The 13,097-nt window shown below is 30.6% G+C and overlaps 1 protein-coding gene across 4 annotated transcripts in view; it reads right to left on the reverse strand.

Annotated features, from left to right (window-relative positions):
• The window catches only part of CDH19 (cadherin 19), an 86,175-nt gene that overhangs the window by 55,119 nt on the left and 17,959 nt on the right, over window positions 1-13,097 (reverse strand). For 2 of the 4 annotated variants that reach the window (XM_051970523.1, XM_051970522.1), the window contains exons 5-6: window positions 10,959-11,140; window positions 5,509-5,762 (exon numbers count right to left, since the gene is read on the reverse strand). In XM_051970523.1, the coding sequence (XP_051826483.1) occupies window positions 5,509-5,762; window positions 10,959-11,140 (436 nt within the window). Of the gene's footprint in view, window positions 1-5,508; window positions 5,763-6,382; window positions 6,565-10,083; window positions 10,338-10,958; window positions 11,141-13,097 lie in introns of all 4 variants that reach the window. The other 2 variants (XM_051970521.1, XM_051970520.1) reach the window with 2 other exon arrangements.

Consider the following 13,097-nt stretch of genomic DNA (forward strand, 5'->3'; position numbering starts at 1 on the left):
AAGTACAATGTTCCCCTCTTCAATAACATAGACTATAGAAGGGGAGTAAAGCTAAGAGAAAGGACAATGAGCTTATTTTGCTTATAGTGAGTTTAAATTATGTACTAGGCATCCAGTTCTCAATGTCTAAAAGCCTATTGGAAATATCAGCAGAGAAATTGTTATAGGAAATGTAAAAATAATCAAGTAAAGACCATATTTAAATCCACAGGAGCTTCTAAGAACTCCAAGGGAAGCAGTAGAAAGGGAGAAAATAAAAAAAGACTCAGGATGGAATTGAAGAACCCCTATATTTGAAGGGTCTAATCAGTAAATAGATCTGTCAAAGAAGACTGAAAAGAAGTGATCAGATACATAAGAGGAAAATCAGGAGTGAGTGACGTACTGAAAGTATATAAAGGAAGAGAGTAAGTGACAGTGTTAAAGGCTGCAGAAAGGGTAAGGAATATGAGGATTGAGGGGAAAAAAACATTAGATTTGAAAATGAGGAGATTATAATTAACTGTGGAGAGAGTAATTTCTGTAAAAGGTCAAAGTCAGATTATAAAGTGGTAAGAAGAGAGCAAGAGGAATAAGGGAATTTCAGAATTATTGAACATAGAGGTGGCATATTTGTGGTGATAATAAGATAAAAGCTATAACCAAATTTGTATGTGCCTCAAAAGGAGACTATGTATAGCAAGTCTGAAGGAGAAAAATAAGACACTGAAATCTCAGTCTTATACAATATTAGTTTTTATAAGTCTCTTATTGTTATTGTATTTATGTAATAAATATATATTTACTTTTTATTGATGATATAATAATCTCCATTTGATATTTGATCTGTTTGGATCCACTTGCTATTCCTGAATACTGACTGTAAAGTTATTATTTTTCACCATCAGTTTACAGAGTGAGTTGGTAATCCCTGTTTTGGGATTACATTTATATTTTGGCAAACAATATTATAGACAATGAATTAATATCAGTACTAAACACACATATATCAACTGGCATCTAAGTTTTTAAAAGTTAAATGTAATAGAAAGAAAATAGATAGTAAAACTATGTTAGTGAGGGAACTTAAAATTTCCCTAACAAATACTGATGCAAGCATTTAAAATAAAACAGTAGAAAAAGGGCAGCACAACATGTCACAACGACCATAGGGTTGGATTTCTATCAGAAATACAGGGTTGTTTAAATCAGCTAATTGACCATATAAATAAATAACACTAACAAAAAAATGTCTATTTAAATATATATTGAGAAAGAGCTTTTGATAAAATACAACACATTCCTGTTGATGGAAGCTTAAGAATAAGTGATGTTTTTCTTAAAATGATAAATTGCATCAATCCAAAATCTTCAGCAAACTAAGCTTGAAACTTCCCAGGAAGATCAGTGGTAAAGCAAAGATGCCTCCTATTACTGCTTTTTAAATATTGTACTAGGAATACTAGCTATTATAAAAGGGAAAAAATCAAAAATTAAGCAAATTAAAATAGGCAATGAGGAAACAAATCTAAGACTCTTGTAGATGATGTGATGTGATAATTATACTCAAAAACTAGTTGAAATAATTAACAACTTTAGTAAAATTGCAGGGTACAAAATAAGCTAATGTACATCATTAGACTTTCTATTAATTACCTTAAAAATCCTGAAAGAAGAGATAGAAATGGATATTACAATTAACTTCAGACATTATAAAATACTTGAGAGTCTGCCTCCTAAGATGAGCCAAGAAGCTATATGTAAATTATTACAAAAGTAAGAGTTAGATCTAAACAATTAGAGAAATAATAGAGTAATTAACTCAGGGACACGATGAGCCATTATAATAAAATTCAACCTGAATTAATACATTTATTCAGTTATTCAGTAAATAATATTCAATTATATACCAATAAAATTGCATATATATAATAGAAAATTTAGAAAATTTATTTGAAAGACTAAAAGATCAAGAATTTCAAAGAAATAACTGAAAAAATATGTTGAAGGAAGGTTGCTCAGCAATATGAGAACTTAAAATGTATTACAAAGTGATCATCAAAATAATCTGATACTAGCAAAGAAACAAGAGTGAAAGATCAGTGGAATAGATAAGGCATAAAAAAGATTGTAGCAAATAACCATAGTAATTTATTGTTTGTAAACACCAATGGTGCAAGCTTTTAGGACTTTTTGACAAAGATTACTGGTAAATTCAAAAGCAGATTACCAGAAAGTACTAGATCACTCTTTTACACTGTATTCCAAGGTAATGTCAAAATGGAAACTGATTTAGACCTAAAAGATGATATTATAAGCAATTAGGAAAATGTGGGATATTTTACTTGTAAGAATAATGGATGTGAAGAATGTATAAAAAAGATAGTAAAGAAATAAGTTTGCATTATATCAACTTAAAAGATTTTTGCATAAACAAAAAAAAAATGCAACCAACATTAGAAGGGAAGACAGAAGCTAAGAGGACAGATATGATAAAAAAAAATTCTCTGATAAAGACCTCATTTCACAAGTATAGGAGAATTCAGTCAACTTTATTTTGAAAAAAAAACACTAAAAATAAGTAATTTCTCAAATTATAGTCAAAAGAAATTAATTTTCAAAGTAATCAAACCATCTCTATAGTCATATAAAAAATCTCTATAATGCTATTGGTCAGATAAATGCAAAGAAAAAAATGGAAAAAAATATTCTGAACTACTCCTCCCCTTACCCACACATACACCTGTCAGATTGACTAATATGACAGAAAAGAAAAATGACATACATTGGAGGGGATATAAGAAAATTGAGATACTAATAATGGAGTATTGGTCGAGTTGTGAACTGATGAAACTATCCCAAAGAGTAATTTAGAAGCAAGCCCAAAGGGCTATAAATCTGTACTTAGATTTAGACCCAGTATTAATACTCCCAAAGACATTGTTTAAAACAACAAAAGAATGTGTACAAACATAATAGGTTTTTTTTTTTTTTCCTTTTGGGATGGCAAAAGAATTAGAAATTGCAGGGATGTATATTACCTAGGGAAAAGCAAAAGAAATCCTTGCATATGACTGTGATTAAATTCTATTTTACTATAAGAAATAAGATAACTCTCAGAAAAAGTTGAAGAGACTTACATGAACTGATACAAAATCAGATGATTGGAACCACAAAATAATGTACCCAATATCAGCAATATCGTGTGATAATCAACTGTGAAAAAAAGTTATTCTCAGAAATAATCTCAGAATGATTCAAAATAATTGCAAAGGATTTATTCTTCTCCAAAGAAAGAACTGAAAAAATTGAATACATATTGAAGCATACTTAAAAAAAAATATTTATCTTCTCTTTTTATTTTATTTATTTTGATCTGTTTTCTTTTTCAACACAATAACATGGAAATATGTTTTTCTTGAGTGCTCATGCACTGAAATTACTTGCTTTCTTATAGATAGTTATGGAGAAAGTAGGAAAATATTTTGAACACAATTTTTTTAAAAAAGGAAATATTAAAATTTATATATATATATGTAATTGAGAAAAATAAAATACAAATTATTTTTAAATGAGAAAATATTTAACAAGAAATGATAGCAACTTTAAAAACAGACTGACAATCACAGATATAGACTAACTTTATATGCCAAAAAAGTTCTAAAGATTTGACCAAAATATAAAACATGACAATATGAAAAAAAAGAAGAAAAATGTTGTTATTACAGCTTCTTTGGCAGACAAGGAATCAAGATAATCAGCAAAAGTAAGCTAGACAGTGTCAATGAAATGAAAAAAATATATTTCTTTGAAGAAAAAAATTTAAAATGTATCAGTTTCAAGGGAAGGAATTTTAAAAATATGTATAAAACATTTGATCTAAGTTTGATATTCAGTATATATAGGGAATCGATTCAAAATTTAAAACTGCAAAGAACAAATAGTCAAGAGATCTGAAATGGTTTTCAAAAGAAACAAAAGACCTATAAGATTGTTGCAAATTTCTAATTATAAGAAAAATACAAATGGAGACAACTTTAAGTTTTCATGTCACAATAAAACTTTGTACCTCAGTGACACAATGAATAAAATGCTAGGTGTGGAGACAAGAAGACTCATATTTGTGAGTACAAATCTGTCCTCCTTATACTTTCTGGGCAAGTCCTTTAACCCCATTTGCTTAAGTTTCTACATTTGTAAAATTTTACAACTCCTTAAGTCATAGGATATTATGAAGCACCATTTACCACCTCAGATGGCATTTATGGCTCCACATTCTTTGTAGCAACAGGCTTCCACGGCCTGCATGTAATCATTGGCAGAAGGACATAGCAAATAACTGTTTTCTTTGCTGAGAAAACCCCAAATGAGATTAGGAAGAGTCAGATGTGACTGAATTACAATAATCTATCCATCTCTCCCCTTTATTTCTTTTGCTTTAGTATATTTTGTTTTTGTTTTATGAATATTATTTCTTATTTTTCAATAAATCTTAAACATAAAATATTGATTCAAAATGAACCAGTCCCCCAGACTTGAATCTAAGCCTTTGTTCATGTTGTTCTCTTCTCCTGGAATGCTTCACCTTCTATCCCTTTGCTTATATGCTACTCACAATAAAGACACAGCTCAAGTGCTATCTATTCTATAAAACCCATTTTGATCTCTGGATCTCATTAACCTGTCTCTTCTCTGACCTCTAAAGCACATTAACAAGTACCTAACAATTTAAAATATAATTATATTCTTTCTTTGTATGTTTGTTTGTGTGTGTACTAGTATTAATCTAAAATTTTCTCACTATTAATGGCCTATGTCTTACATTCCTTCTATAGCTCCTTAAACTCTAGGGTAATGCTGAACACTGAGTCTGTGCTGAACAATTCTTTTCAATTGTTTGATTATAAGTAAATGAAATAACAATGTAAAAATAGGAATAAATAAAACATATGGCCCTTATCAATAAATAGTGAAATATTACTCATTCAAGGGATACAGATAATACATCAGAAAGTTTTGTATTTTCAAAATAATTTCTGAATGTGTTCTAGACTACATTTAGTAGACCTCCATTGAATTCAAAGATAAGTTAGAAAGAAAGAAAGCTATTCACTAGTAATGGGAATACCATCTGCTGATGAAAATATTATTTCTTCTGACTCAACTGAGTGAGTAACAGTTTACACTGCCAATTTATTCTAACATAAAAGAGAGAAAGGAACCATTACAGTCACCACTAAGTATGTATCAACTCTAAATGGTGTTTAAAATATAGTATTCTTTGCTAGTTATCAAGGATGAAAATTCATTGTTCCCCACTTAAAAAAAATTAAGTAGACACCAATTTTAAATCATGGTTATATATTTGTAGTATTATAAGGAAAATCTGAGAGAATTTTGTGTACATAAAGATAAATGCTATTTAATAGTGCTTGTTTTGAAAGATATCAAAAAATATAATTCAAGTGAACAAGATAATTCTATTAATATTTGTGGTTATTTCTCCAACACAGTGAAATAAAAGTATACCTGATTGGAGAGTTGGTTACATCTGGATCTCTAGCAAATACAGAGCCCACATATGAACCAAAGGGAGTCTCTTCAGCAACTTCCATTAGATACTCCAGATGGGAAAAAACTGGTGGTTCATCAGCATCTTCCACTCTGATTTTAATAATAGTAGTTTGCCCAGAATTTTCATCCTTTGGAAAATATTCATCAATGAAACTGTTGGTAACCTTTGCCCGAACACTGTATTGTCGCTGTTGCTCATAATCCAATTTCTGTATAGAAACAGATTATAATATTAAAAAATACATATTCTTAAGTATTGCAAATTTAATTATAGATAATTAGTGATATATTCACTTTCAAGAGTTTAAAATGTTTAAAAATGCTTGAATTATTAACCTGTCTTAGTTGAGCACATATTGTCTGTAAGCATTTAACATATTTTAACTTTTATGCTTAGTCCGACATTTTCGATAAATGGCATTGTAAAGAGGAAGTAGTCATTACAATTAAGTCAGCCCATTTTGTCATTTGATAATAATGAAAGTTGTTTTGGAATAATAACTATATGTTTAGTCAGGTTTAAACATATTACATAGCTTTTGAAATTTCCTATGGAATTAATAAAATTAATTTTCAAACCTTAAAATTGAATTAATAAACTATGGCATCAATAAAAAAGCTCTTCAAATTTCCCTGGCCATATATTATGATTAGTGACAATCTTCTAATTTTGTAAAAAATTTCATTTCCCTTCTACAATTGTCATTCTTTTAATTAAGGTGAATATCACAGGAAGACAATCTAACTGTTATACAAAATAGCTCTCTGTTACTCATTAATTTTCAACTATTTGTCTTTATATACTATTTTCCTATTTAAGCATAAATACCTTTTTTAATACAACTATTCCTTCCTGTGTCTCATTATTGGTAATAATGTCAAAGATATGTGAACCATCTTCAATACTGTAATTCATTTTTGCATTTTCTCCTATATCACTGTCTTCTGCCATGATTATTCCTATCGAAGTTCCAATTGGTGCAGATTCAGAAACATTCATATGATAGAGTCCTTCAAAAAAAAAAAAAAGATAGAACATTGACACAATTATGCTTTTCTATAAACATATATAACTACTACCCAAGCTTTCTGACTATATAGATTACAATTTGAAAAATCTGTTTTTAATGTAAAATCTCTTTCATCTACCCTTTCTTCTCCCTTCACTTCTCAATTTTTATATTATTCTAAGACTCTCCATGACTATGATGAATATTAGAAATGAAGAATAACGATGATCTACTGAGTATTTATCAAGTAGAAGAGATGAGTTGAACATGATTCTAAGAAACAAGGAATTTTATACAGTGACTATAGATTTTGAGGACTTTAGTTAAAATCTTCCCTAAAAAAAAAAAAATCTATGGCAAGTTATTTGGCCTCTGGGTTTCAAGCTTCTTGGCTACAAAATGAGAAATTTGAATTAGTTGTTCTCTAAAATCTCTTCCAACAAAAAAATCTTCTGATCCTATGACTTTGAATCTAAGTAACTGAAAAACAGACTGAAATAATTTTGGGAAAACTATTCTTTTTCCATAGTAATCAATAAATTTTAAATCATATAAAAGTCATTTCTCCATCAGAACCAGTTTTGGAGAGAACTGCAAGAGTTATGTCACTATGTTTAGCTTATCAACTCTATTAATAACTAACCACCTTATTACTGAGTAATCATTAATTATTCATAAAATAAAAATTATAGCAAAGTTTAAAATAATATGTTAATAAATTAAAATATTTTTTAGAAGTCTGTCAGACAAGGTGCTAGTAATCATCCCAGCCAAAAATTAGGCCTGAGTAGACTCTTCAAATTTTGTTTTGAGGAAATTGGGGGAATTAACAAAATAATTAATTGTGGGAATTAACAAACCATACTGACTCCATCTTGTTACTTGATTCTGGATCTAGTTCAGTTTGATTTCTTTTTGTCTTAAATTAATTTATTTAATATTTTCCCTAGTTAAATTCAAAACATTTTTTATATTTGTTTTTTAAAATTTTTGAGTTCTAGCTTCTCTTCCCATTTCCCACCCACAATTAAGAAATCACATATGAAGTTATGCAAAACATTTCCATAAAAGTCAAGTTGTGAAAGCAAATATAGGTCTCCCATCCTAGTGAAGATAAAAACCCTTAAGAAAAATTAAGTTAAAAAGAAGGAAAGCAAGAGAGAAAAAGAAAGAGGGAGAGAGGGGAGGGGAGAAGGGGGAGAGAGAGAGAGAGAGAGAGAGAGAGAGAGAGAGAGAGAGAGAATGAATGTATTTTCAGATACAATCAGTTCCTTCACAGAGTATGGAAAAGATTTTTCATCATAAGTCCTTCAGAGTAATCATGGATAATTATACAACTGAAAATAGCAAAGTCATTTATAGCTGGTCATCCCAGAACATTCATTTTACTTTGTATCTGGTACATTTCACTTTTCTTGATTTCATGGAGGACTTTGCAGATTTATTTTTTTCCTGAGAGCATCCTGCTCATCATTTCCCAAAGAAGAATAATATTCCATAACCAACAAATTCAGTTTTCTTTTTACTCATTATTTGTTTAGCATAATTTCCATCTTTCTGTCCAGGGAGAGAATTCCAAGCTTTTATGGCAGCCTTAGAAATTTGCTCATACACTGTTATGGGATAATAAATCTGTTCTGAACTCTCTGCATACTGACCTTCACCAGCTAGTTGGTCAAAGGTGATTTGTACAACAGCTCCTTTTTGCCTATTGCGTTGGGCTTGAATCCTACATAATTCATGAAACTCCAAAAGCCACAATAAATTTTGTCCCGGTTCTAGACAAGTTTTCGTTATGGATTTCCAGTCATTCGGGGTTAGGATTTCATTAGACAAATTATCCAGTAACATCTTCACATAAGATGATGTAGCCCCATAAAGAGTGCAACCCTTTTTCAAATCTTTAATTTTTCCCAAATTAAAAGGAGTGTATTTTCTCTCTTTTTGACCTGAGGAGTTGAGCTCTTCAATCACAGGATATGCATTTATAAAATCAGATATATCTTCTCCTTCATTTTTTGCCTTAATTAATGCTTTTTCTAATCTTGTTAAATTCTGCTTTACAGGAGAAGCTGACTGTGCTTCTGTCTCTCTCCCTCCCCCTTGTTCCACCCATGAAGGGTTAATTGTGGGGGGAGGGTCATGAGATGTGGAATCACCTAATTCCTCCTGCTGTGAAGTATCATACTCAGAATTGTAATTAAGTCCATTCTCATCTGATTCGTCCTCCTTTTCACCTAGTAAAGTTGGCATTTCTTCCTCCTGTACTTTCCTTTTCATCATTCTATCACTTAAATAACTTCTTATAGCCAATTGTATTACATTATATGTATTAATTATTGAGTTAGGCCCATTTTTATCATAGAATTGACAAAGATCCTCTCCAACCAATTTCCATTCATTTAGATCTAATTCCTTATCAAGAGAGAAACAAGGACATATGTCCTTTACAGTTTGTAAAAGTTCAGTGATTTGCTGTAAACTTATAATTAAACCTTGGCTTTCCATAATTTTGACAATGCTCTCTAAACATTTTCCTTGAACAGAAACAGGCTCTTTTCTAAATATCTGTCCCATCTTAGATGAAATTCTACTTTAACTCTTTTAACAAAATTTCTTTGTTGTACTCACTCTAATTTCTGGGTTGAAGAGTCTTTTCCACTGGATCAGGATCAGAGGCTTTTCCACTTGAATCAGGATCGTAGCTTTTCCACTGAAATCCACTGAGGGGGTCTGTTTGCCCCACGTTGGGCGCCAAAAATGTTGTAATCTTTTTCTTCTCAAAAAGCAGCCAGGTGATAAAAGTTCAGATCTTTTATTGTCCCAATATAGCCCGGTTAGCTTAGAGGCCTATCTCTCTGCTTGGTTCCAAGAGCTCTCTCCGAATGTCACCAAATCCAAAGGTCTGGTCCTTCAGCCTCTGCCTCAGTTTTCTTCAGCCTCCAGCCAGCTCCAACTCTTCATGTCATTCCGCTGAAATCTCGACTTGTAGCATCTTCACTCTCCGAAGAACACTTCTGCCACCAGCCAGCCAAGTGGAAAATATTCTGCCTTGCCTCGGAGAGAGGGCTTCTGGCATAACTCTACTGAAATCTGACCCAGAGCTTCTGTCTGTTTCTTTTATCCAAGAGGGAGGAATTGTGGGATACGAGAGAGAGGGATTATGGGTTTTCTCCCATAGTGCTCTCTGGCCCAACGAGCTTCAAGGGAGGTGTGAACTCATTGAACTTAGTTCTACTTAGTACCTTGTTTCAGGTTCTGCCCAAAACATCTTCTTGTAAGATTAGATCAACTCTAATTAGTTAGCAGTTAGTAAGGATTCCAACAGACACCAATTTTAAATCATGGTTATATATTTGTAGTATTATAAGGAAAATCTGAGAGAATTTTGTGTACATAAAGATAAATGCTATTTAATAGTGCTTGTTTTGAAAGATATCAAAAAATATAATTCAAGTGAACATGATAATTCTATTAATATTTGTGGTTATTTCTCCAACACAGTGAAATAAAAGTATACCTGATTGGAGAGTTGGTTACATCTGGATCTCTAGCAAATACAGAGCCCACATATGAACCAAAGGGAGTCTCTTCAGCAACTTCCATTAGATACTCCAGATGGGAAAAAACTGGTGGTTCATCAGCATCTTCCACTCTGATTTTAATAATAGTAGTTTGCCCAGAATTTTCATCCTTTGGAAAATATTCATCAATGAAACTGTTGGTAACCTTTGCCCGAACACTGTATTGTCGCTGTTGCTCATAATCCAATTTCTGTATAGAAACAGATTATAATATTAAAAAATACATATTCTTAAGTATTGCAAATTTAATTATAGATAATTAGTGATATATTCACTTTCAAGAGTTTTAAAATGTTTAAAAATGCTTGAATTATTAACCTGTCTTAGTTGAGCACATATTGTCTGTAAGCATTTAACATATTTTAACTTTTATGCTTAGTCCGACATTTTCGATAAATGGCATTGTAAAGAGGAAGTAGTCATTACAATTAAGTCAGCTCATTTTGTCATTTGATAATAATGAAAGTTGTTTTGGAATAATAACTATATGTTTAGTCAGGTTTAAACATATTACATAGCTTTTGAAATTTCCTATGGAATTAATAAAATTAATTTTCAAACCTTAAAATTGAATTAATAAACTATGGCATCAATAAAAAAGCTCTTCAAATTTCCCTGGCCATATATTATGATTAGTGACAATCTTCTAATTTTGTAAAAAATTTCATTTCCCTTCTACAATTGTCATTCTTTTAATTAAGGTAAATATCACAGGAAGACAATCTAACTGTTATACAAAATAGCTCTCTGTTACTCATTAATTTTCAACTATTTGTCTTTATATACTATTTTCCTATTTAAGCATAAATACCTTTTTTAATACAACTATTCCTTCCTGTGTCTCATTATTGGTAATAATGTCAAAGATATGTGAACCATCTTCAATACTGTAATTCATTTTTGCATTTTCTCCTATATCACTGTCTTCTGCCATGATTATTCCTATCGAAGTTCCAATTGGTGCAGATTCAGAAACATTCATATGATAGAGTCCTTCAAAAAAAAAAAGATAGAACATTGACACAATTATGCTTTTCTATAAACATATATAACTACTACCCAAGCTTTCTGACTATATAGATTACAATTTGAAAAATCTGTTTTTAATTTAAAATCTCTTTCATCTACCCTTTCTTCTCCCTTCACTTCTCAATTTTTATATTATTCTAAGACTCTCCATGACTATGATGAATATTAGAAATGAAGAATAACGATGATCTAGTGAGTATTTATCAAGTAGAAGAGATGAGTTGAACATGATTCTAAGAAACAAGGAATTTTATACAGTGACTATAGATTTTGAGGACTTTAGTTAAAATCTTCCCTAAAAAAAAAATCTATGGCAAGTTATTTGGCCTCTGGGTTTCAAGCTTCTTGGCTACAAAATGAGAAATTTGAATTAGTTGTTCTCTAAAATCTCTTCCACCAAAAAAATCTTCTGATCCTATGACTTTGAATCTAAGTATCTGAAAAACAGACTGAAATAATTTTGGGAAAACTATTCTTTTTCCATAGTAATAAATAAATTTTAAATCATATAAAAGTCATTTCTCCATCAGAACTAGTTTTGGAGAGAACTGCAAGAGTTATGTCACTATGTTTAGCTTATCAACTCTATTAATAACTAACCACCTTATTACTGAGTAATCATTAATTATTCATAAAATAAAAATTATAGCAAAGTTTAAAATAATATGTTAATAAATTAAAATATTTTTAGAAGTCTGTCAGACAAGGTGCTAGTAATCATCCCAGCCAAAAATTAGGCCTGAGTAGACTCTTCAAATTTTGTTTTGAGGAAATTGGGGGAATTAACAAAATAATTAATTGTGGGAATTTAACAAACCATACTGACTCCATCTTGTTACTTGATTCTGGATCTAGTTCAGTTTGATTTCTTTTTGTCTTAAATTAATTTATTTAATATTTTCCCTAGTTAAATTCAAAACATTTTTTTATATTTGTTTTTTAAAATTTTTGAGTTCTAGCTTCTCTTCCCATTTCCCACCCACAATTAAGAAATCACATATGAAGTTATGCAAAACATTTCCATAAAAGTCAAGTTGTGAAAGCAAATATAGGTCTCCCATCCTAGTGAAGATAAAAACCCTTAAGAAAAATTAAGTTAAAAAGAAGGAAAGCAAGAGAGAAAAAGAAAGAGAGAGAGAGGGGAGGGGAGAGGGGAGAGAGAGAGAGAGAGAGAGAGAGAGAGAAAGAGAGAGAGAGAGAGAGAGAGAATGACTGTATTTTCAGATACAATCAGTTCCTTCACAGAGTATGGAAAAGATTTTTCATCATAAGTCCTTCAGAGTAATCATGGATAATTATACAACTGAAAATAGCAAAGTCATTTATAGCTGGTCATCCCAGAACATTCATTTTACTTTGTATCTGGTACATTTCACTTTTCTTGATTTCATGGAGGACTTTGCAGATTTATTTTTTTCCTGAGAGCATCCTGCTCATCATTTCCCAAAGAAGAATAATATTCCATAACCAACAAATTCAGTTTTCTTTTTACTCATTATTTGTTTAGCATAATTTTGTCTTGTGAGAAAACATTATTCAGTTGTGAAATTTATTGCATTCTTTAAATCAAGCCCTCCATGACTGGGAAACTGGACTATTTCTATTTGCTACTTAATGATGATTAACTAAATCTAAATAATGCTGACTAGAAACCCAGTCAGATTCAAAGATTGATGCAAGAAGTTTTAGCACAATTATACAACTCAAATAACCCTAATTTTTTCTTTGAGCTTATAATAATCAATTATTGCTTCAATGTTCCTCTTATTGTTTGTTTCCAGATACTTCAAGGAAGTGTGACATTATTTTTTTTTCTGATTTCAGGAAGTTGTATTTGTATATTTTTATTCCATCAACTCAGAAAGTCCATAATCTTTGCTCCAATTAGTAATCAGATTATCTAATATAACCTGATTAATAG

Source organism: Antechinus flavipes, chromosome 1 (assembly GCF_016432865.1).
Source record: "Antechinus flavipes isolate AdamAnt ecotype Samford, QLD, Australia chromosome 1, AdamAnt_v2, whole genome shotgun sequence".
Taxonomy (NCBI): domain Eukaryota; kingdom Metazoa; phylum Chordata; class Mammalia; order Dasyuromorphia; family Dasyuridae; genus Antechinus; species Antechinus flavipes.